This window comes from Oncorhynchus clarkii, chromosome 33 (assembly GCF_045791955.1).
Source record: "Oncorhynchus clarkii lewisi isolate Uvic-CL-2024 chromosome 33, UVic_Ocla_1.0, whole genome shotgun sequence".
Lineage (NCBI taxonomy): Eukaryota > Metazoa > Chordata > Actinopteri > Salmoniformes > Salmonidae > Oncorhynchus > Oncorhynchus clarkii.
In genome coordinates this window covers 19,068,824-19,095,094 of record NC_092179.1, presented here as the reverse complement: position 1 = coordinate 19,095,094, position 26,271 = coordinate 19,068,824, and the positions used below count along the sequence as shown (strand labels likewise).

Here is a 26,271-nt window from a genome sequence, read left to right as displayed (position 1 = left end):
AAGGACAACAACCACCCGAGCCACTGCCTGTTCACCCCGCAACCATCCAGAAGGCAAGGTCAGTACAGGAGCATCAAAGCTGGGACCGAGAGACTGAAAAACAGCTTCTATCTTAAGGCCATCAGATTGTTAAACAGCCATCACTAACACAGGGAGGCTGCTGCCTACATACAGACTTGAAATCATTGGCCACTTTAATAAATGGATCACTAGTGACTTTTATAATGCCACTTTAATAATGTTTACATATCTTGCATTACTAATTTCTTATGTATATACTGTATTTTATACCATCTATTACATCTTACCTATGCCGCTCGGTTATCACTCATCCATATCTTTATATTCTTCTTCCATTCCTTACTTAGATTTGTGTGTATTAGATAGTTGTTGTGGAATTGTTAAACTACATGTTAGATATTGCTGCACTGTCGGAACTAGAAGCACAAGTATATCGCTGCACTCGCAATAACATCTGCTAACCATGTGTATGTGACCAATAAAATTTGATTTGAATAATTGTGAAAGTAGATCTAGCCTTGTTACTCTAACATCTGTATAGTAACCTCTTCAAAATACCTTAAACTCTCAGTGCCTTAGAGGCTGCCCACCCTAGCCCACATCTACCATGTCAACACTGGTTGACTCTCTCCAACACTCCCCACTCTAGCCCAACTCTACCCTGTCAACCCTGGTTGACCCTCCCCAACAATCTACCCCACCTCTACCCTGTCAACCCTGGTTGACCCTCTCCAACACTCCCCAGCCTAGACCAACTCTACCCTGTCAACCCTGGTTGACCCTCCCCAACAATCTACCCCACAGCTACCCTGTCAACCCTGGATGACCCTCTCCAACACTCCCCAGCCTAGCCCAACTCTACCCGCTCAACCCTGGCCGAACCCTCTCCAACACTCACTCTATTCAGCAAGTCAATCTCCTCCTTCAGCTTTCCAATCAGGTCGTCTTTATCCTGGTGGGCTTTCAGCAGCTGCCCGTTCTCCTGCCTCTGTCTGGCCAGCTCCTGAGAAAGAAGGGGCAAAGAGCTCTGTTAACGTTAGAACACATCCTGCAGCACTTTGGTATGGTCCACATACACAGACAGAGAGACAGAGACAGAACAAATATAGAGGCCTCAGCCATGTGGAAATATGGTCACGTTTCAAGATGATATTTACGCTGCGAAATGAAGGCTCGCCAGGAATCCGCCTCTCCAACTTAACTTTGTTTTTTACTACAGATAAGCGTGAACTGGTTTCCATGGAAACCCATATAGCAACGAGAAAACATCAAAACAATGTAGCATGATGACCATACCACGGCGACCATAAATCTTCAGGCCGCGGAAGATAAATGTTATTTTATGGAGGGTTACCCGAGTTACATGGGTAACTGAAGGTTGAAAGTAATACTTTCATTATCATGATGAATGACACTACAATGCGATACTCACAGCAATCAAGGGCGCTGCACATTTGCCAATGTTGTATAAAGCTATGAAATCTACTGCATTTAAACGAGCCAGAGACCAACGACAGAACTTGCTGAAATCAATACAAAACTAAAGTGCACTGACTGCTCTCTCGAACTCGCCAGTGATGTGCAAACTCTTCATTTACAGGCGTCGTGGCAAGTGAAAGCAGTAGTTTTTCTTTTAGAAATGGACTGGACCGGGATGACATTTGAGAATCTAAAAAGTGATTGAGAGGGAGTACAGAGTGTTTCATAAGAACAGGGTGATGGGGAAGAGAGAACTCCAGTAAAATACATTCTCTGACTGAACGCAGAGGAGTTATTGCAGACAGGAATATAGGAAGGTCTACATCTGACTGAAGACGAACAGCGAGGCCAGACTGGGCAGACGCTCAAACGACTCAGAGGGAATTCATCTTTTAAAAATAAATCCTCAAGATTTAACAGGATGCTGATAGATGCTTTAAAAACAGTTATTGCAGCAGGGCCTTGGGAGAGGAGAACTATCAAAGTCTCTCTGCCCCTGTGACGGATGGACAGAAGGACAAACAGGGCTTTCAGGAAACGTGAGATGGATATAGACAGAGAAATAGCAGTAGACGGGAAGGAAAACAAATACCAACAATAAAAATGGTCAAATGTGCCAAGAAGCATAACAGTCATTCTGAAATAATCAACTAAAACATGTCATTTTAATATTTACATCACAGTGACATTATAAACATTGGATAGTGGTGATGGATAGGCCTGTGTTGAAATAGTTGTCAACCAGTGAACGATAGGCCTAATGCAGAACCTTCCCCCAGCTATGCTTGCTTGCACTAATCCAATGCGTTCAATGCATGAGGGGGAGTGACCGAGTGCACGCTTCTGGGGGAATGGTAGAGCAAGCCTAATTTTGAGTACCTTTTCCAGTTCCTCCATCCTCCTCTCCAGTCCTCCGGCGTTGCCGTGGCGGTTGCCGTGGCGGTTGCCGTGGCGGTGTCGACTGTTCCCCCCCGCCTCCTCCTCAGAACCAGGACCTCCAGAGCTGCTGCTGCCACAACACACACATCAATACTTCTGACCAACACCAATGTCCATGCTTTCAACACTGACTCACTGTTGGGTACGGTACACGTTCACAAAAACCTGTAGTTTGTGAAGTAAATCCAATAAGGAACGTATAAACCTTTTGAACGTTCCTTGACATTCAAAAGAATCACATAAAAACTGAAAAGCTGTTGTAGTGTATGACTCAGAGCCTGTTGAATGCACAATACAGCTCTAATGGTCAGGCTTAAGTGTGAGGAGAACAAGTACTTATACCTTTTATCCCATTAGAACATAAAAGCTGTCAGGGTTCTATCTCGAAGGGCGAAGAATGGATTCTGAATATGAGGCCATTTCAATATGACTATTTTGAATGCTGAGATGTGTAAAGAGCGCCCTGCATAAATCCACTTCATGTCATTAGCAACAAAGCGTCCCTATTCATCGGCTAGTGAAAAGAGGTGCTCCGCGGTCCTTGGTCTGCTAGTGAGGAACAAACAGCTCTCTCCCCCTTTCTCTCTCTCATTCTCGCTCTTCTCTGAGAAGACTCGAGGGCAGCGAGGGGAATATTGGAACTTATTTCCTAGCGGCTTTTATTTCAATAATTACTGACGTGGAAGTCTTGGAATGAGTTGCGCTCCTCATATTTTTACCCATGCGGATTGTGCCCGGTCCAATAACTCTCTCCTGGAATCAAATTATTGGGCAGCCGCTGGGCTTCGCCTCATTGCTTAAGAGGGTTGTCTGCATATTTCTCAACAAGGACCAAAAAAAAAAAAAAAAAAAAAAAAGGGAAACTTCTGGAATTGCCACAGAAAACCATAATATTCCATTGTATTCCACCTGTAGAAGTGTGTTCAGGCTGCTACCTACTGGGCATTCTATAGACCAGTTAAGCGAAGAGTGATCCCAGTCTCTGGAAGAGTACAGTATGTCTGCATTACAGGAAAGGAAACTTCAATATTTCTTAAACGGGGTTGAATACCTACTTATTCTGAGCAGTAAATATATATACTTTCCCGAGACTACATGATCACAAGCTCCCTAAAGAAGCAGAAATAGCAAAAAAATAAATAATAAATCAGACCATCTCTTTTATTTAGCCAGGAAGCTCCACCACTCATACTACAAACACTCATGTAGTAATGCAGTTTTTTGGGGCTATTTGACATTTACTTCCTCAGTAACTCAGAGGCTGAGCCCACAGAAATTATTTTCACTCACTCTTTTCAGAACTAAAGAGTGTTGTGGCCATTGCTTTTGATGATAGAGAGAAAGTCCTTGAAATGCTCTCCATGGCACTTTCCTACGCCAAGTGAATGACATGTTTTTGGCTGAATGTCTTCAAGGCCACTCCACCCTTGTAAATGCAAACACACAAACGCTCTACATCCCTCTGTCTCTAGGGCTTGCAGCATCTGCCAGGCACCCAGTCTAAACGGCCATGCCCTCAGTGCTAATCACCCCACTCTGGTCCATTAGCGCCCCGCAGAGACCGCACGGGAGACAGGCAGAGGCAATGATCCACTCTTGGAGGTCTCAGCAGTTGGGGGTTGGAGAGGAGAGGCCCAATGGCCACACACAACAAGCACTGAGATGCCTGGTGTGGTCTGCTAGCAGAGCCCAGTGGAACAAAGAAGGCCCATCCATCTTAAAGTCATAAGCCATCTCCAGACTGACAACCAGCAACAGGCTGATCACTATAATAGCCCATATCGACCATAATGATAGTGTAGTGAGAGAGGATGGTGTGAATGCATTAGCAGCCTGTTGTATAGTTTCAGTGGAGTTCAGAGACCTGGTTGTCCAATATTTCCACCATCTTGTAGCGCCCACCTGGCAGCCTCTCTGCGCCACAACACTGGACCATCCGACACTGGAGGCCAGCCAATCACAGTAGGACATCATTACTGGGCCAGATTGGGACCGTCAGCCGGTGAACTGGGCAGGGATCACACAGAACTTAACAATTTGATGGTGATTGTCATTATGCAAATAGTGGAAAAGAAAGTCCAAATGGTGGTTGGGAATTTAGCAGTGTGGTGTCTGGAAAAACTGAGGTGTCAATGGCTTTGGACACTTAACAGTGTTAAAGAAGATAAATTGAGGTGTCAATGGCCACACCATAAGCAAGAAAAATACTGACTTGGTGTGGATTAATTGGCTCTTGTATGCTCCGACAAGCCAATCATAGTAAGTGTGTGGTATAAAGAGGATGTCGGCTGTAATCAGCAACAACTCTTTCCGACCTTGATTGAACTTCAACTCCTTATCGAGACATCGGATCGGCTTGATATGCTCTCGTATCACGTCAACGTTGCATTGCCTGCAAACTTGTCGAACGATAGTCTGAACAAAATGTACACGCCTGTTGTTGGCATACAGTCTACTAGAGCAGGTTTTCCCAAACTCGGTCCTGGGCCCCCCCCCCCCCCCCCCTGGGTACACACCTGATTCAAATAATCAAAGCTAACTTGAATTAGGGTGGGCCCCAGGACCGTGGTTGGGAAACCCTGTACGAGAAGACACCCGGCGAGTTAAGCTGTGCTGTAATTTCTGATGCATTGAAATCAAACTGGAACTAGATGTTCTGACAGGCACCGTAAACACAGAGGGCATTTACAATGGTGAAACTTCAAAATCTATTTAAGTAAATGCAAGGTCATCTGCTATGGTAATTAAATGACCTAAACTGTTGCCTTCTCTTCTTGGTCTTCCAGGTTCTCTGTTTCTTCACTTTTATCACCACCTTCAGTCCCACCATACCAGAAACAATAATACACGCCCTCATTCTCAACAGAAGTAATAGGGAAGGTTTCTTACCTCTGGTGGTGGCCACTCCCGGATCTTGGAGTATCCTAGGAAAACAAAGGAGAGCCATGTCAGAGGAAGGGGATACTCAGACAACAAAGGGCCAGGGTTCTTTTGTACAAGTATATTACATACTGGTGGGCTATGTCAGGGGGAGGGCCATTTCTAATTGCTAATAAATACATGAACAAAGGCAAGGGAAGTCTATCGTACACAGCAGTGGAAATGTTTGTTAGGATGAGTACTCAATGTGCCTGAGGAAAATTATGATCTGTAGCTTGAGTTATGAAACGGTTTAGTCAGCATTTTTGTATTCAACACCTGTGTCCAGATTGTGAAATGCACCGAGGAGACTCAAAAATAATCCGCTCGAAAAGATTGTCACTGCCTGACACAAAGCCCACCTTTCCTGATTAATCTGCCTAGGGTGAGCACACACAAACACACACGCAGTTGTGTGCAACACAGAGACACAACAAAATAGCATTGCGTCAACATCAGTAGAAAGTCATCAGGAGTAGCTACTACAGAGTATCCTAGGAAAACAAAGGAGAGCCATGTTGTGTATAAACCTTCTTGTACCTCTGCTGCTGAACTGACAAATAGTTAAGCTATTAGCTTCAGGGGAGCTATCACCACACAGCCTCCAGTTGTACCATGCATACAGAAATTTTAAAAAAGGGGCGGATCCTTAATTAACGGCCTCTGCTGCAGCCCTAAGAGCCACTATTACAGAGAACAGACAGGCCTCAGGAATGCCTCGGAAACAACACTATGAATGAGCTGTATGCATGTTAATTTTTTTTTGTTTCAACACTCATATAGAAGTCAATACAAACAGAAATCCACGCGCATACAACACATTCATGGGTAACAGTAACAAAATAAACAAACACCAGAAAGAAAAAAAATCAATAATGTCCTGTGGTCTTAAAGTGACTCATTAATCAATGAGCAGAAACATGGGATTGGTGACGTCATGTACCTTTCTGTTCTAGACTTTGGTATAGTCCGTTTGTTTTGGCTGCAGGTGTTCCTGCCTCCGGTCAGGGGGTAGCCAGTCTCTGAATTTAGATTTTAGAAGGCTGACAGCGAAGTCAGTGCAGAGTTGTGTCTTTCATGAAGCCGGGGTAGGGACAGTTGGCATTCTTTTATTTTCATAGGTATACATATGACAGAAGAGATTTACAATGGGATCTTAACAATAGAAAACAATTAAACTGAAAAATACCTCTGTTGCATCAACAGGAGGCAGTGTGTGTGTGTGTGTGTGTGTGTGTGTGCGCGCGCGCATATGTTTGTCTAAGATACACAAATCACACAGGATTTAGAGTATGTTACCTGTAAAAAAAAAACTTTTGGGGGACGACCCCCTTTCAAACAGTCCCATTTTTACCACATTTGTGCCGGGGTAAACCATGTATATATCCTGTGCACATGCCTGTACCGGTGACAGTGGGAGTAGGGGTTCCTGAGTGGCGGTCTAAGGCACTGCTTCTCAGTGCTAGAAGTGTCACTACAGACACCCTGGTTCGAATTCAGGCTGTATCATAACCGGCCATGATTGTGAGTCCCATAGGGCGGCGCACAATCGGCCCAGCATCGTCCGGGTTTGGCCGGTGTAGGCCGTCTTTGTAAATAAGATTTTGTTCTTAACTGACTTGCTTAGTTACATAAAGGTTCAATTAAAAAAATATATAACATTAAAAAAAAGAGGGTATGCAGATGTGGGTAAGCGTCTATTTTTAGAAATCCATTGAAAATATACCATCACAAAGAAATCCATTATTAATTTATTTATGCAGGTCCTAAAAACCATTATAAGACTAATAAAATACATTTTCAAAAGAATGAAGTAGCGTATTTTGGGTTTAATTACGTTACATTTCCCACACAACTTGAGTGTCACGGTAAAGCATGGAAACGCTGTCATGTAACAAAACAAGTGATATTTTGAAACAGAGGCCATGCCCCCATTTTCCAGAGTTTGTAAGTGATTGTATGTTAGAAACCTTAGAATCTGCTCTTTCCGATAACGGAAAGAAATGTAAAAGCTGACCTGGATGAACCTCCGTAGGATGATTTGAAAAAGTCACTGTTTTATCCACGTTTCATACATTTTCCTACCTTCACTCTGCTTTGTTAGAAATCATGCACATTGATATCTATATGCTAACAAATGTCCTCGCCAAACTGCCTTTTTTAAATTGTAGGCAGCAGACATGTATCTAAATAAGACTAATCGTACTGTAGGGTAGAGAAGCCCCTGACTTATTAACCGTATGCAAGAAACTCCTCTGTGTTGTCTTAGGAATTCAGCATCCTCCGTTTTATTTCTCCAACCCCCATTGTCTCATCTCTGATAAGCAGAGGTCACATCATGTAGATCTGATATCTGATTGGAGGTTAACTTTACAGGAATACTATTGGCCAACAACTCAAGATTTTGAATCCAAACAACTCAGATGCTTATAAAAGAGTCTAAGACTCAAGGTTCTCTTTTTTCTTTCTGACCTTCTTTCCTTCTCTACCCCATGGATTTCTGGGGCATGGCATTTCAGGCTATGATTTCTCTCTTATCATGCATAGTATACTGCTTTGTTAATGTCAGTATTGCCTTGTAACTTCAGATTTATGCCTTGTATGTGAATCCATTCATTTTCCAAGGTAGTTAAATACACTTGTATTTCGAATTCCATTCTCAGACATTTCTTCATTGCCTATTACTGTATCGCAATTATAGTGTTCTTGCATATTGCTAATTATCTTTATGGAGTCAGATAAACATGTTAATAGGCTAAATACCTAGTCTTATTACGAGTCGCACTTGAGGTATTTGTAAATAACTGTAAATACACACGTCAAATATTACTTCCACTTGAGCAGCAAAACATGCTCAACATAAATGTCAACATGATATTGTAGCCTATAGACTTGTGCCACTCCAGGAAAAGAGGAAAAGCGCAGTGGCAAATGTTCTCCCTCTCATAAATCACATGCACATTGTTTAAAAAGGAATTTATGGGTGTTTTGCGATCTGAAAGCCTTTGTGAGCTGGACAGCCCAGTAGAAATTCAGAAATCCCAGCTTAATAAAAGTTGACATTAAAAGCCGAATTGTAGTTTAAGTTTGACACGCATGTATATTTACCCATCATTTCTTAGGTAGATATAAGGACCTTTTAAAATGTACCTGTTAAAAGTCAATACAAAAATCTAAAATGGCAGATTCCTGTGTGTGTTCACTCAGGCTAAATGCTAAAGCATTTCTGTGACAATGACAAAGTCATGACAAAATGACAATGACAAAATTTCTGTGACAAAATCCAGCTCAAGGACAGAACCACATACATGCAAATGGAGATAAATACATTAAAAGGAATTCAGTGAAGCTTTGTAATTGACAGGTTTGATGTCGGACAAGAATAGACTGTTCATGATTTATTGTGTGCCAAAGCCGGTAAGATAAAAGGCAACGTTTTATACTGAGGCGTTGGTGGGACTTTTAAACATATTACTGCATTAAAGACTACCTCGGTGGGAGGAAATAAAATTACAAGCTTTGTTACTGGCAATACCTTGCATGGTAAAGTTGGCAGATTTGTGTGTCAGTCAGTCTGTGTCGGTCTGCCCATCTATCCATGGCCAAATATATAATTCATGACAATGTTCTCCCGCTCATAAATCACATGCACATTTATAATAAAAAAAAATAAAGGAATTTATGGGTTTGCAATCTGACAGCCTTTGTGCGCTTGACAGCTCATTAAAATGTCTGAAATCCCAGAAGGCATGCCTAATAAAAGTTCAACAATAGGCTTACTTTTGCATTCCAGCATACTGCCAATGCCCTGAATTCTCCATCTATGTCTCCTTGCAAAGCTGATAAATATCCCCATCTGTTACTCTGGAGGCTCTGTCATTTTATGAGTCCACGATTGACATTTCAAAAGGTGAGGCCAAAGAATTAAACTGGCAAAATGAGAGGACTACAGCCAATGACCTATTTTAGCTGGCAGCAGTCTTGTAAAGGATAAATATTAATCTGGTTAACCTGATTTACACACTTGTAATCTTTGGTCAACAATGGTGATACCCTCTGAAAATAATGTCTCGGGCTAAACAACCAAATTTCTGAACAGCTTAAAGAACATTACATCTAAGCAGGGAAGCTTCAGTTAATGCATTTGAAAACTGTCTAGGCAGGGAGGAGAAAGACTGACAGGTGCAAATCAAAAATGCAAATGAGTGTTAAGGTGTTGGATACCACAATGGGGTGTGGGTGTGCGTCTTATTCACGTATGTTATGCTCTAAAATCATTTGCACATACAGTACCACAATCAAAACATAATTGTTTTGCAAAACCATATACTGTAGCTACATATGTATATATTTAAACTTAGTATACAACACCTGCTCTTTCCATGACTTAGACGAACCAGGTGAAAGCTAATGATCTGTAGTGACGCCTCAAGCACTGCAATGCCTTAGACTGCCGCCCCACTCGGGAGGCCCCAAAAATTGATTTTTAAGCCTGGAGACAATTGAGACATGGATTGTGTATGTGTGCCATTCAGAGGGTGAATGGGCAAGGCAAAATATTTAAGTGCCTTTTGAACGGGGTATGGTACCAGGCACACCGGTTTGTGTCAAGAACTGCAACGCTGCAGGGTTTTTCACGCTCAACCGTTTCCCGAATGATCCACCACAACAAGGACATCCAGCCAACTTGACATCTGTGGAAAGCATTGGAGTGAACATGGGCCATCATCCCTGTGGAATGCTTTCGACACCTTGAACAGTCTGACGAACTGAGGCTGTTCTGAGTGCAAAGGTGGGGGGGGGGGGGGCATAATATTAGTGTTGCTAATGCTTCCTATACTCAGTGTATACAGCGCACACCGTTTCAGAACTCAGAACCTAAGCCACTCTCCCCTTTGGACCAGGCGCAACATTAGAAGCAGATGATCCAGTTGAATGTTACCTATGGTTTTGTTTATCTGACAAGGCTCCAGGTTTAGGGAAAGTGTTTTCCTTGTACAGCTCACATACCACAGAGGGGTAAGGCCTGATAACCAGGACCACATGGGTTCCCCAGAGAGAGGGCCTCTCTGTGACACGGACATTACTGAAACTACACTTGATTACACTACCTCACAGAGGAACGCAACCATAGGAAAGAAAAACACCAGTGTGCGTGTGAGTATTTGTGTATGCGTGTGCGTACGGGTGTGTGTGTGATTCCGTGTGTATCACAAGGTGCTAGCGTGTGGGGGTGGACGGGTTGAAATAGATGAGTAGGAACAGAGAGAGGATGACAGTGGAGGAGATAGTGCTGCAGCCATTACAGGAATCCCTCTCTACTCCCTCTCACTGATACGGGCTGGTCAGGAGGGCCGGGAGGATACCAGCATCGCGATGCTCGTTAGTATCATGGCAAGGAAACAAAACACGAAGTGGATTTAACGTCTTTAGGAAAACAGCCCTGTTGTTGGAAACAAAAATCATTATGTTATCGTCCAGAATCACATTTATTTATTTATTTTCCAAGCTGTAGCACACAATATTGTACATACAGCAGGTTTTTAAATGACCAAAGAGTTTGGTCTGATTCGTGTTTTCATTTTTGCCATGGAAAACATTGCAATACTGGTATTGTCACATCCCTACTGGACAGTGCTACACTGCTATTACCTAGTCTCATCTCCATGAACAGGTTGTTATAGGGCAGGAACACACAGCGCTCCACAGAGGAAGAAGGGCAGGATAGTGTGTTTTACTTGGTACCAGATAGACTGACCCAAGAAAGGATGAAAAGAGAGAAATACGAATCAACTATCAAATGAAAGTCAGAAAGCTCATTAACCAAGTTCACTTATTATTGACGCAACACCGTGTGGGCTCAAAACGATAGGGGATTATTTTGTTTTGCAGAAACGTCTACGTTTTCTTAGTATTTGAAGTTGCCAGTCCCGTCTCAGTCCAGACATCTTGATACCAGTGCCGAAGCTAAAAGACCTGACAGTTTGCGCTCGAGGTAGCTGTATATTACACAGACAACATGGCAACCGCTTGTCTGTGTGATTAAATGGGGTCAGAATAAAACAGCACATTTTTTGGAATGCTCTGTCTTTACAGACGTCGACTTGACAGCTACCTGTAGATCCTCTCTCCCCTCCTCCTCCTCCGTTAGCTCGTCACTACGGTCACAAAGGCCTCGCCCAAAGACAGGGAGTGGTAGAGCAATGGGTGAGATGCAGTGTGGGAGCTCCCCAGTGGTTAGCCGTGGCAATACCCACATCTGCTCTGACTTAAGGGAAATATGTGGTAATGGTAAGGTGGGCTCAGCAAGCACCTCTAGGTCTCATTTGAAATGGCTGAAGTGTAATCTGGTTTTGTCTCAGTGGGAAGGATGTGTTATATAGTGAATCTTCTGGATTCACTATATGGTATGTCAATAGAGTAGAAGCCTCTTCACTTTCTACACACATGACACAGGTTAAATGAGTGTGTGGGGGACTTGTATTTCTTGTGAATTAAGTGTTTGTGGGCCTACTGACTTCATACATTAAATGACTAACTACATTGGGAAAGCTTTATATGAATATATCATCTGATATACTGTATAGTACAGACAGAAAACACATCTGTAAATATAACACAGGGAGGAAATCTAAATCGTACCATATTCCAGCTCATAGACGAGTGCGTCCGCTGTTGCCTTCGTTACCGACATTCTCATTGAAGTCCTTTCATGTCTCTGCATAGAGAGTTTGACAGCACTTCAATTGCACACTTGTTGACTGCACAGTAATGATCTCTTCAAGGGAAAAGTAACAGAAAACGATATTTGCAACATCACTGCTTATAGAAACAATGGTATCAATAATAATAAACCTGATAGTAGGGGACTTATTCAGGTATGTTATGCTCTGGAACGGTTTGCTTCAAAATCAATTACGCACCTAGTACCACAATCAAAACATAATTGTTTGCAAAACAATGTGTATATAAAATTGGTTTGGCCTTCCTATGAAATCTCTTAACGCATTGGACTGAATAGGTAGTTCCCAAACTGCATGCTCCATATCAACAGCCTATCATACATGCAGATTAGTTCCAGATACGGCTCTGAAGTGTGTTTTTAGAGAGACTTGCTGCAACATAGGCTCCCAATGAAGCTATAAGCACTTATCCCTGTGGACCGTTGAGCTGATCTGTGTTGCGACCATCTCAAAAACACAGGTGTCTAAGCTGTGTTTTTAGTACTGCTAATGTCACCACACTCGGAATGGAATGAGAATACTTTGTATTTTGTAGAGTATTGTAGTGCAACTAGAGCAATGTATTATTTGCAGCGCTCTCCTTCTCAAGCAGAGTGATTTCTCTCTGACCAACAGTGCCTCTGTTTGGTGGCACTGTGGTATCTATCTATCCATCCATCATCACATTCTGCTCAGGGGAGGAGAGTGTGTAAGTTGGGGCTGGACTCAGCTGTAGATCACCGGGAATCAAGAGATCTATCCTGTTTTGTATTATACAAAAAAAGGGTTCTATATATATCCTTTTGGTTCTTCAATTAATATTTAAAGGACCCTTTACTAAAAAAAAGTTATATATATATATATATATATATATATATATATATATATATATATATCCATCCAGTAAAGACAAAGGAGATTGAGGGTTCTATCCCGCCCCAGAGTGTAATAGAGATTTTAGAAATTAAACAGCTAAAAAAAGCTAACCCAGTCACATCAAACTCTGAAATGACAGCTAACATTCCCTCTTAATTGGTTTTAGCTGTTTTCCATTGACATTTATATCCATATTAATGATGCTGCGGTAGGACTTCACCGGTCCGAGTGGCAAACAGCCAGGCACAAACTTGTGCAAGAGGAAATAATGTGTTAAATCACTAAATAATGGACAAAGTGTTGTATTGTAAAGAAGTCAGCCAGAGTTGACGTGGGCCATCATTCAAACAAAGAGATGCCTTCCTGGCCACCAGTGCATATTTCCAAACTTTTTTCGCATAGAATGGCAAATAATTCTAGCTGATATTCTTCGATCCATTGCTTAATTGTTTATTAAAGTATATTCTTAGCTCAAAATAGTAGTAGCCTTAATTCATAAATGGCACCATGCAGTGTTCAACAGTATATGGAAACATTTTAGTTCAGTGAAGAACCTCTAGGGTTCTGATCAAAGAACCATATAAAAAGGGTTCTATATAGAACTTCTAGGTGTTTCATATATGAAGCAAGTGATAGAACCCTTTTTTCCCCTAAATGTGTACAATAACTTGGGGAGCCAAATGCATTGTTGATTGATATGACATGAGCCCAGAGTGTTTCCGGGTCCAGTTACATGGTCAGGCAAAACTCCAAGCCCTAGATATTACACTAAGGGGTAAAAGGTCAGTGAGGTTGGGTGACATGGGCCTCACCTGTAGTAAGTGGGTGGCGGCCCCTGGGTCAGAGGTCATGGCTTCGTTCTGTTCCGTGTTGAGCTGTGTCAGCTGCTGCTCCTCCTCCTTCGCCTTATCCCCTCCGTCGTCATCATCCAGCTCATCCAGGCTCTGCAATACAGAGAGACAGAGAGTTGAACACACCTTTATTGAATAATTAAGGTGTGAATAGAGGTCAACTTATTGAATGGTCTTTAGGTGCAAATAAATTAACTATGCTATACACTAAGTAACATATCAACAGGATGTACATCTATTGAAAGAGAGAGAGGTACAGAGCAATAAAGAGATAGAGGCACGGGTAGTGAGACACCACCACTGATGTTGGCGCGCGGTGACAGCCGGGGTCATTCTCACTGTAACCGTGGTCACCTCCGGAGAGATGTGGCCCCGGTCCCCTTAATCCTCTTAAGACATGATTTCTTTCCCAGCCCCTGGACAGCTCTGACGCAACCTATGCCACATTCACTGGGACACGCAGGCAACAGGAAGATGGCAGGCAAGGGGTCCTTACACTGCTGCTGTGGACGTGTAGTCAGAGGGCTTTTTGACCGTGGAATGTCCCCGAAACGCCCTGTGATGTAGGGGTCAGTCGGGGCACAGCGAGAAATTGTGAAATTCATGATATATGCGATTTAGTTAAGTAGTGCGTCAAAAATAAATGAATATGCATTGAGAAAATAGTTTGACTTTGAACTTGACGGTTGTATCCTCTATATTGACAGAAACAGGAGCCAACCTCCCACTCGTGCAGAACACAAACCAGTCTTTCCTGTTTTCACGCTGTGCAACAAACAAAACAGTGCTTACCGAACAGGCCCTTGAATGGTAAAAATAGCCTTAAAAGGCTATAAAGGAATGCAGTCATTTGCAAAGACCTTCCTGCCAAAATGTTTATCAGCACGCCTGGGGAAATGCCAACTCCTTTCTTCTCTGCTCTAACTCAGGCAGAGGTTAACGCTAGTTGTTCTCGTCTGGCCTATGACATATTGACACAGACATTACTTTTAGGAGCATGCTGCCTGTGTCTGTGCAGACAAGCCCAGTAAACACACTGCCTGCCTTTAGCCATCTGACCTCTGCAAAGGGCACAGGGATGCTCAATCCGAAATTCCTTTTTGATACTGTCGCAAAGCTAACTAAAAAGCAGCATTCCCCAAGAGAGGATGACTTTCACTTTAGCAGTGATAAATTCATGAACTTCTTTGAGGAAAAGATTTTGATTATTAGAAAGCAAATTACGGACTCCTCCTTAAATCTGTGTATTCCTTCAAAGCTCAGTTGTCCTGAGTCTGCACAACTCTGCCAGGACCTAGGATCAAGAGAGACGCTCAAGTGTTTTAGTACTATATCTCTTGACACAATGATGAAAATAATCATGGCCTCTAAACCTTCAAGCTGCATACTGGACCCTATTCCAACTAAACTACTGAAAGAGCTGCTTCCTGTGCTTGGCCCTCCTATGTTGAACATAATAAACGGCTCTCTATCCACCGGATGTGTACCAAACTCACTAAAAGTGGCAGTAATAAAGCCTCTCTTGAAAAAGCCAAACCTTGACCCAGAAAATATAAAAAACTATCGGCCTATATCGAATCTTCCATTCCTCTCAAAATTTTTAGAAAAGGCTGTTGCGCAACAACTCACTGCCTTCCTGAAGACAAACAATGTATACGAAATGCTTCAGTCTGGTTTTAGACCCCATCATAGCACTGAGACGGCACTTGTGAAGGTGGTAAATGACATTTTAATGGCATCGGACCGAGGCTCTGCATCTGTCCTCGTGCTCCTAGACCTTAGTGCTGCTTTTGATACCATCGATCACCACATTCTTTTGGAGAGATTGGAAACCCAAATTGGTCTACACGGACAAGTTCTGGCCTGGTTTAGATCTTATCTGTCGGAAAGATATCAGTTTGTCTCTGTGAATGGTTTGTCCTCTGACAAATCAACTGTAAATTTCGGTGTTCCTCAAGGTTCCGTTTTAGGACCACTATTGTTTTCACTATATATTTTACCTCTTGGGGATGTCATTCGAAAACATAATGTTAACTTTCACTGCTATGCGGATGACACACAGCTGTACATTTCAATTAAACATGGTGAAGCCCCAAAATTGCCCTTGCTAGAAGAATGTGTTTCAGACATAAGGAAGTGGATGGCTGCAAACTTTCTACTTTTAAACTCGGACAAAACAGAGATGCTTGTTCTAGGTCCCAAGAAACAAAGAGATCTTCTGTTGAATCTGACAATTAATCTTAATGGTTGTACAGTCGTCTCAAATAAAACTGTGAAGGACCTCGGCGTTACTCTGGACCCTGATCTCTCTTTTGAAGAACATATCAAGACCATTTCAAGGACAGCTTTTTTCCATCTACGTAACATTGCAAAAATCAGAAACTTTCTGTCCAAAAATGATGCAGAAAAATTAATCCATGCTTTTGTCACTTCCAGGTTAGACTACTGCAATGCTCTACTTTCCGGCTACCCGGATAAAGCACTAAATAAACTTCAGTTAGTGCTAAATATGGCTGCTAGAATCCTGACTAGAACCAAAAAATTTGATCATATTACTCCAGTGCTAGCCTCTCTACACTGGCTTCCTGTCAAAGCAAGGGCTGATTTCAAGGTTTTACTGCTAACCTACAAAGCATTACATGGGCTTGCTCCTACCTATCTCTCTGATTTGGTCCTGCCGTACATACCTAGACGTACGCTACGGTCACAAGACGCAGGCCTCCTAATTGTCCCTAGAATTTTTAAGCAAACAGCTGGAGGCAGGGCTTTCTCCTATAGAGCTCCATTTTTATGGAACGGTCTGCCTACCCATGTCAGAGACGCAAACTCGGTCTCAACCTTTAAGTCTCTACTGAAGACTCATCTCTTCAGTGGGTCATATGATTGAGTGTAGTCTGGCCCAGGAGTGGGAGGGTGAACGGAAAGGCTCTGGAGCAACGAACCGCCCTTGCTGTCTCTGCCTGGCCGGTTCCCCTCTTTCCACTGGGATTCTCTGCCTCTAACCCTATTACAGGGGCTGAGTCACTGGCTTTACTGGGGCTCTCTCATGCCGTCCCTGGAGGGGGTGCGTCACCTGAGTGGGTTGAGTCACTGATGTGGTCATCCTGTCTGGGTTGGCGCCCCCCCCCCCCTTGGGTTGTGCCGTGGCGGAGGTCTTTGTGGGCTATACTCAGCCTTGTCTCAGGATGGTAAGTTGGTGGTTGAAGATATCCCTCTAGTGTTGTGGGGGCTGTGCTTTGGCAAAGTGGGTGGGGTTATATCCTTCCTGTTTGGCCCTGTCCGGGGGTGTCCTCGGATGGGGCCACAGTGTCTCCTGACCCCTCCTGTCTCAGCCTCCAGTATTTATGCTGCAGTAGTTTATGTGTCGGGGGGCTAGGGTCAGTTTGTTATATCTGGAGTACTTCTCCTGTCCTATTCGGTGTCCTGTGTGAATCTAAGTGTGCGTTCTCTAATTCTCTCCTTCTCTCTTTCTCTCTCTCAGAGGACCTGAGCCCTAGGACCATGCCCCAGGAATACCTGACATGATGACTCCTTGCTGTCCCCAGTCCACCTGACTGTGCTGCTGCTCCAGTTTCAACTATTCTGCCTTATTATAATTCGACCATGCTGGTCATTTATGAACATTTGAACATCTTGACCATGTTTTGTTATAATCTCCACCCGGCACAGCCAGAAGAGGACTGGCCACCCCACATAGCCTGGTTCCTCTCTAGGTTTCTTCCTAGGTTTTGGCCTTTCTAGGGAGTTTTTCCTAGCCACCGTGCTTCTACACCTGCATTGCTTGCTGTTTGGGGTTTTAGGCTGGGTTTCTGTACAGCACTTTGAGATATCAGCTGATGTACGAAGGGCTATATAAATAAATTTGATTTTGATTTGATTTTTGATTTGCCAAAACGTTCCCCTGCTCCCTCCCAACTGCCTACAGCAATACACAGCTGTAGACTCCAGAGAAGCAGGGGTCAGAAACATAAAACTAATAACAGTCACATATGGAATAATGAGGGATTTTACAGTCTAACAGAAGTCAGTCTACATCACATATGTCAGAGTCAAGGCCCGCGGGCCACATCCGGCCCGCAAGAAGGTTTTTTACGGCCCCTGGGATGATCTTGATTTATTATTAGAACCGGCCCGCAGCAAGCCGGCAGCCCGCAGATCTTTTACACGCACCAATACTACATTTCCCACAATGCAAAGGTGACGCACCGAGCAGTAGGCTGCTTCATTTCAATATTTATTGGCACAGCAGTCGTCAGCATCACAGTAAAATTAACTTTCAGATACCCATCAAAAATGGCAAAACGGAAGGTGGATACTGAGAACCGGGGGTTTCAAACAAGGTGGGAGTCGGAGTATATGTTCACGAAGGTAGCTGGAAAACCTGTGTGTCTTCTGTGTGGAGAAAGTGTGGCGGTACTGAAAGAGTATAATCTGAGACGACATTATGAAACGAAACACGCGGACAAAAACAAGAATATGGACATGGAACAAAGGCTACAAAAGGCAGAGGAATTAAAACGAGGCCTCAAATCTCGACAGGCTCTGTTCAAAAAAGCCAAATCACAAGGCCAGGCTGCTGTCAAGGCCAGTTTTATTTTGGCAGAAGAGATCGCTAAATCAGCCCGGCCATTTACGGAGGGGGATTTCATCAAAAACTGCATGATTAAAGTTTGTGACGAAGTTTGCCCAGAAAAAAGGCAACTCTTTTTAAATGTGAGTCTGAGCAGAAACACCATTGCCGAGAGAGTAGACCAGTTGTCCATCAATCTAAAAGAGCAGCTTGTGAAAAAGGGAAAAGATTTTATTGCATATTCCTTGGCTGTGGATGAGAGCACCGACATTTCTGACATTGCCCAGTTGTCAATTTTCATCCGCGGAGTGGACTCCAACCTAAGCGTGACAGAGGAGTTTTTGGCTTTACGTCCTATGCATGGCACAACTACGGGGCATGATTTGTATGAAGAGGTGTCAAGATGTGTAAATGAGATGGAGCTGCCTTGGGAAAAACTCGTGGGTTTGACAACCGACGGAGCACCTGCGATGTGTGGACACAGGAGCGGACTGGTGGCGAAGATACGGGAAAAGATGCAAGAGGAAAACGCGACAGGTGAGCTGACAGCTTATCATTGTATCATACACCAGGAAGCGTTGTGCGGTAAAGCCTTGAAAATGGAGCATGTAATGAGCATCATCACGCGCACAGTTAACTTTATCAGAGCCAAAGGTTTGAATCACCGCCAGTTCAAGGCATTTCTGACGGAGTTAGAAACGGAGCATGGTGATTTGCCTTATCACACAGAGGTGCGATGGCTAAGCCAGGGAAAGGTGCTTCAAAGATGTTTCGAGCTTCGTGAGGAGATTTGTTTATTCTTGGACAGCAAAGGGAAAGACACAACACAACTCCGAGACGAAATGTTTCTGTGTGAAATGGCTTTTCTGTGTGACATTACGAGTCATCTGAATGCAATAAACTTGCAGCTGCAGGGTCGGGATCGTGTCATCTCTGATATGTACAGTACAGTGAAGGCATTTAAAACCAAACTGACTCTGTGGGAGACGCAGATGCGGAAAGAAAATTTGAGCCACTTTCCCAGCTGCCAGACCATGAAAGAGAAGCTCTCTACCAGTGCGTTCCCGAGCACACAGTTGGCTGATAAAATAGGTATGCTTACCACTGACTTTCGACGCCGATTTGCTGACTTTGAAGCACAAAAAAGCAGGTTGGAACTGCTCGGTAACCCATTTGCTGTTGACGTGGAAAGCTCACCACCAAACCTCCAAATGGAGTTGATTGACCTCCAATGCAATGATGCACTGAGGGAAAAATATGCGGCAGTGGGTGCTGCGGAGTTCGCCCGTTTCCTCCCCGGCACAATGCCCCAGCTGCGCATCCAGGCTGCTCAAACGTTGTCTATGTTTGGCAGCACATACCTGTGTGAACAACTGTTTTCTTTGATGAACCTGAACAAAACATCACACAGAAGTCGACTTACTGCTGAACACCTCCACTCAATTCTGAGGATTTCTTCAGCTCAGAGCCTTACCCCGAACATTGATGAACTTGTGGAAAAGATGGGACACCACCAAGTATCACCCTCAACCTCAAACAAGTGAACATTACTGTGCAATCACATATTTAGAGTTTTTACTCAGTTCAAGTTTAAAAGTTAAAATTTAATATTTGTTTTCACTGCATGTTACTTCTCCTTAAACAAAGTGTTGTTTTTGATTAATAGATTTTTGCACTTTATTTTTTTGTATTTCAATCCAATTATATTTTAAAAATATTTCAGTTGAGTGGATGATAGAAAATTGCTATTATTGTTTTTTCTTTGAAGTAAATTTAGCCCACTTTTGCTAAAATAGAAAATATAGTCTACTGATGGTGCCTTGAATACCGGTTTCTTTCATTTAATGTTCATGTTATGGGGATATTTATATAAAGGAAATTTGTCTTTTGTGTCTGTTGAAAATTAAAGATTACTGACAGAGCCATAAGAAAATATTGCTTTATTTATCTGATCATATTGTAATATATTTGTTAGGTTTTCAGTAGGTTCAATTAGGTTCACTAGACTATATGCGTCATTTAAAAATTTTTCAATGAACATTCGAACAGTCCGGCCCTCGTCTTGTAGCTGATTTTTTTATTTGGCCCTCCGTCCATTTGACTTTGACACCCCTGGTCTACATCAACACAGTGTTTTAAGACTAAAAATGTTCCTATGCACAGTTGCCCAAACAGAGGGACTTCTGGAACTGGGTTACGAACATTTATTTTGGATCACGGTGCTGGCTGTTTTACCCACTATTAATTCAAATAATTTCCATGCATTTGTCTTATTCCAGATAAAACAATGGGAGATCTAGGCTTATCCTTTTAAGGGATGTTTCTGATTTCAGCAGAAAGAATGTGTGTTTTTCCGACCCAGCCAGTGAGGAGACTATGCTAAGCCATATTTTGTCTCTGTACTCGATCAGTCATGGCGGCCACGTCTGAGTCCACAGGGTCAAATAGGTTTATGTCAATAGAACCATGGATATATAACCTTAGTCCAGCATTCACTTTCACACTACCAAGTCTGATAGTGAAGTATTATAGGATACTGTCCTTAGCATGCTAGTAGATACCATAGACTTCCAGTCATTGTGCTAATGCTAGCTAGCATTGGCTCGCAAACTACCTCTAACTTCCTTCATACTGGAGGCAGAGACATACAAATAATAGCATACTATGACTACTGTACAGTAACTATTAAGAATGGGTATACAGTATCATGGTGTAACCACACAACTTATCATCAGACAGCTGTATTTAAAATACAGATGAACACACTTAGCAAACACAGACACACAGCTAAACTAGGGACAAGTATCACCTATCGAAAGCAGGAAGAGGGCACTACTGGTTGCCCTGGGAAACGCCGAGTACATTTCCTCCTGTCGAGGGGCTCAGATAAAGTGGTGATGATGACACACACCAGAGGGGAGAGGGGAAGTGAGTTCTGAAAAGAAGCAGCAGAGTCCCAACATTCCTTCCTCTTCCTGTTTATGTGTGGGACCTTGGCAGGCGTAAAGCGCGAGGCCTCTGAAGAGCGTTTACTCAACATGTTATTGAGGTCTCCAAACGCCAGTGTTCATCATGGGAAGACAAGTCCAGTTAAGAAGCTACATCTGGTCCCGACTGTGGCGGTCCATTAGGAATGTGTGTGCTGGGTGGAAATGTGGTCCTTTTGTGGGAAAGTGATCCGCAATCTATCATTCTAATGCTGAATCCATGGCAGGAGGAACTTGCAAAATGTCTGACTGTGTCTATACTTCCCTGAATGGACTGTGTCTATACTTCCCTGAATGGACTGTGTCTATACTTCCCTGAATGGACTGTGTCTATACCTCCCTGAATGGACTGTGTCTATACCTCCCTGCATGGACTGTGTCTATACCTCCCTGAATGGACTGTGTCTATACCTCCCTGCATGGACTGTGTCTATACCTCCCTGAATGGACTGTGTCTATACCTCCCTGCATGGACTGTGTCTATACCTCCCTGAATGGACTGTGTCTATACCTCCCTGCATGGACTGTGTCTATACCTCCCTGAATGGACTGTGTCTATACCTCCCTGCATGGACTGTGTCTATACCTCCCTGAATGGACTGTGTCTATACCTCCCTGCATGGACTGTGTCTATACCTCCCTGAATGGACTGTGTCTATACTTCCCTGAATGGACTGTGTCTATACTTCCCTGAATGGACTGTGTCTATACTTCCCTGAATGGACTGTGTCTATACTTCCCTGAATGGACTGTGTCTATACTTCCCTGAATGGACTGTGTCTATACTTCCCTGAATGGACTGTGTCTATACTTCCCTGAATGGACTGTGTCTATACTTCCCTGAATGGACTGTGTCTATACTTCCCTGAATGGACTGTGTCTATACTTCCCTGAATGGACTGTGTCTATACTTCCCTGAATGGACTGTGTCTATACTTCCCTGAATGGACTGTGTCTATACCTCCCTGAATGGACTGTGTCTATACTTCCCTGAATGGACTGTGTCTATACCTCCCTGAATGGACTGTGTCTATACCTCCCTGAATGGACTGTGTCTATACCTCCCTGAATGGACTGTGTCTATACCTCCCTGAATGGACTGTGTCTATACCTCCCTGAATGGACTGTGTCTATACCTCCTGAATGGACTGTGTCTATACCTCCCTGAATGGACTGTGTCTATACCTCCCTGAATGGACTGTGTCTATACTTCCCTGAATGGACTGTGTCTATACCTCCCTGAATGGACTGTGTCTATACCTCCCTGAATGGACTGTGTCTATACCTCCCTGAATGGACTGTGTCTATACCTCCCTGAATGGACTGTGCCTATACCTCCCTGAATGGACTGTGCCTATACCTCCCTGAATGGACTGTGCCTATACCTCCCTGAATGGACTGTGCCTATACCTCCCTGAATGGACTGTGTCTATACCTCCCTGAATGGACTGTGTCTATACCTCCCTGAATGGACTGTGTCTATACCTCCCTGAATGGACTGTGTCTATACCTCCCTGAATGGACTGTGTCTATACCTTCCTGAATGGACATTTCAGTGTCTCAAATAACACTGCTTATGTAATGGAGGTGAAGAATTTGAACAGTTTATAGCATCCTCACCTTGTTTTAAGATAGGGAAAAAATCCTCAAGAACAATTTCCAACAGCTGCTCCTTGACAGAACTATAGCTGCAGACAGCTCATACAGGCAGAGCACTCATAGTATCTTCTCTCTCCCCTCAGTGTGGTCCTATACCTAATATCCCTTCCTAAACACTAACATTCATAGTATCTTCTCTCTCTCTCTCTCTCCTCAGTGTGGTCTTATACCTAATATCCCTTCCTAAACACTAACACTCATAATATCCTCTCTCTCTCTCCTCAGTGTGGTCTTATACCTAATATCCCTTCCTAAACACTAACACTCATAATATCCTCTCTCTCTCTCCTCAGTGTGGTCCTATACCTAATATCCCTTCCTAAACACTAACACTCATAATATCCTCTCTCTCTCCTCAGTGTGGTCCTATACCTAATATCCCTTCCTAAACACTAACACTCATATCTTCTCTCCTCCCCCCCCCCCCCCTTTAACTAGGCAAGTCAGTTAACAAATCCTTATTTACAATGACGGCCTACCAAAAGGCAAAAGGCCTCCTGCAGGGACGGCGGCCTGGGATTAAAATAAATAAAATGACAAAACACACACATCACAACAAGACAGACAACACGACAAAGTCTCTCTCCTCAGAGGACCCGTTTGAAAAATTGAAGCAGACTGCCAGCGCCGACATGTTAACGTGCCAGCGCTCTGTCCGTTTACTCCTCAAATGTATTAATAAACAAGCAAAGGGCACCTCCGTCCGCTAGTCTTTTCTTCCCATTGGAGGCTGCTGCGACGGCGGTATTGCGCGACCGTGTTTAATGACTTGTGTTCATTAATTACCTACTGCATGCCCTGGCACTGACGGAGTTCATTTGGATGATGTGTTAGAGATGGAGAGGAGCAGTGAGGAAAGGAGAGGAACAACGGCACTGAGGTGATTCACACACTGCCCACTGTCCATTAATCATTAGCGTTGTTCATTCAGCCTCAGCTAGGACCTGGCTCACAAATACAACACAGAGCTCTCTGGAGAGACTGGAGGAACTCAGGTCTGTCAGAGATCAAAGGGAGAACAAACATCCACGGTGAGAGTCGAGGGGATAAATGTGACACTTGAGGACGTTGTTGCCTATGTGGGTTAAAGTAGAGGTTTGCCAGCTATGAGGCCTGAACGATATCTGACAAGGTCATAAGAGTTTGTGTAAAATATGACTGTCTGGTTATCGTAACAACCTGTTATGGTCCAACGTGAAATAATAATATCATGGAGGCAGATTAGGTGAATTCTGAATTAAATGGTTGATTCGCTGAGTAAAAGGGAACAACGTGAGGATACAAGTGCATTACCCACAATGCCTCTTGGCTGTAGCAAGAGTCCAAGGGAGTGTTGTTCAGTGCCCAGATTCAGGCAAGCTCGCACACACACACACACACACACACACACACACACACACACACACACACACACACACAGAGACAGAGTGATGAAGAGGCTGCTCAGTGGGCTGTGTCAGACAGATGGAGGTGCTGGTCAGCTATGGGGCCAACCTTAAACCATCTCTGAGCCTCTAAAATCAGTGCCAACTCTCTCTCTCTCCCCCAAACCCAGAAAGCATGATTTATCGGCCATGTTAATCCCACACTGGTTTTGTTCCCAAAATATGTTGTTTTTTTTCATTTAACTTCTGAGTTAAAATTCCAAATAAACTTGTTTTTCCTTGCAGGGGTTGGTTTGGGCCTTGAAGTCAAACGGTGTACAAGACATTCTCATAAAATGCAGCTCGTCTTGGCTGTGATTAGAACTTTTTTAAGTAAACCCTCCACCTCCAAAATCGATCGTGCTCCAGAGAACAGGCCTCAGTAACGCTCATTCCTTCGACGATAAACGCAAATCCGACCATCACCCCTGGTGAGAGAAAACCGTGACTCGTCAGTGAAGAGCACTTTTTTCCAGTCCTGCCTCGTCCAGAGACAGTGGGTTTGTGCCCATAGGTGACGTTGTTGCCGGTGATGTCTGGCGAGGACCTGCCTTACAACAGGCCTACAAGCCCTATTGCGGATAGTCTGAGCACTGATGGAGGGATTGTGCGTTCCTGGTGTAACTCGGGCAGTTGTTGCCATCCTGTAACTGTCCCGCAGGTGTGATGTCCATGTGTACCGATCCTGTGCAGGTGTTGTTGCACGTGGTCTGCCACTGCGAGGACGATCTGCTGTCCGTCATGTCTTCCTGTAGCGTTGTCTTAGGCGTCTCACAGTACGGACATTGCAATTTATTTCCCATGCCACATCTGCAGTCCTCATGCCTCTTTGCAGCATGCCTAAAGCATGTTCATGCAGATGAGCAGGGACACTGGGCATCTTTCTTTTGGTATTTTTCAGTCAGTAGAAAGGCCTCTTTAGTGTCGTAAGTTTTCATAACTGACCTTAATTGCCTATCGTCGATAAGCTGTTAGTGTCTTTACGACCATTCCACAGGTGCATGTTCATTAATTGTTTATGTGTCTTTGAACAAGCATAGGAAACAGTGTTTAAACCCTTTACAATGAAGATCTGTGAAGTTATTTGGATTTTTACAAATTATCTTTGAAAGACAGGGTCCTGAAATAGAGACGTTTCTTTTTTTGCTGAGTTTATATATATATATTTTTTTTAATCAATGTTTATCAAGCACAAGCCTGGAACGGGAAAGAACCAGTAAACTGGGTCTAAAGCAGAAGTCCACATTTCCCCTTTTTCTATCAAACTTTTCAGCAATAATGTTTTAACAAGCATGTTTAATACTCCACCAGACCTCACAGGGACGGAATCTCCACGTGGGGTGACAGTAAAAGTATGCCATTACAAAACATAGGCTACAACTACTAGGAAACACACTATAAATCCTCCGTGGTCATCAATCATGAGACAGTGCTAGCATCAGCTTCCCTCTCTGTTGTAGATAGACCTGGGCAGCCAGGAGGCCAAGCAGAGGTCAACTGTCTGACCTCTGGCCACAGCTTTAATCCATCTGTGGAAATAGACCATGCAACACCACACTGTGTCTCACTGCTCTTGCTTTGCCAACCTCATTCTATGCTCTATAACCTCTGTGGTTTGGACAAAGAGCCAGGAATTGAACTGCTGGGCATGTTACGAGGCTTTGGGGGAAGAGTTTGAGAGGGGGCAGAGAAGGTATTAAAACAGACTCCGGGCCTAAACTCCTAAAATGGTAGCTTACTGAAATACCACCCAGCTTTCTGTACTAACCCCATTTCTAATGTTATATCACAGAATGGGGTCGTCTTGTTTTCTGACAGAGAATC

At 43.5% G+C, this 26,271-nt stretch overlaps 1 protein-coding gene across 2 annotated transcripts in view; it reads right to left on the bottom strand.

The window, feature by feature from the left end:
* LOC139393193 (PRKC apoptosis WT1 regulator protein-like) overlaps positions 1-26,271 on the bottom strand; it is a 77,182-nt gene that overhangs the window by 7,574 nt on the left and 43,337 nt on the right. The window contains exons 3-6 of one of the 2 annotated variants that reach the window (XM_071141626.1): positions 13,769-13,900; positions 5,329-5,363; positions 2,380-2,509; positions 920-1,024 (exon numbers count right to left, since the gene is read on the bottom strand). In XM_071141626.1, coding sequence (XP_070997727.1) covers positions 920-1,024; positions 2,380-2,509; positions 5,329-5,363; positions 13,769-13,900 — 402 coding nt within the window. The remainder of the gene's footprint in view (positions 1-919; positions 1,025-2,379; positions 2,510-5,328; positions 5,364-13,768; positions 13,901-26,271) is intronic. The other variant, XM_071141628.1, reaches the window with a different exon arrangement.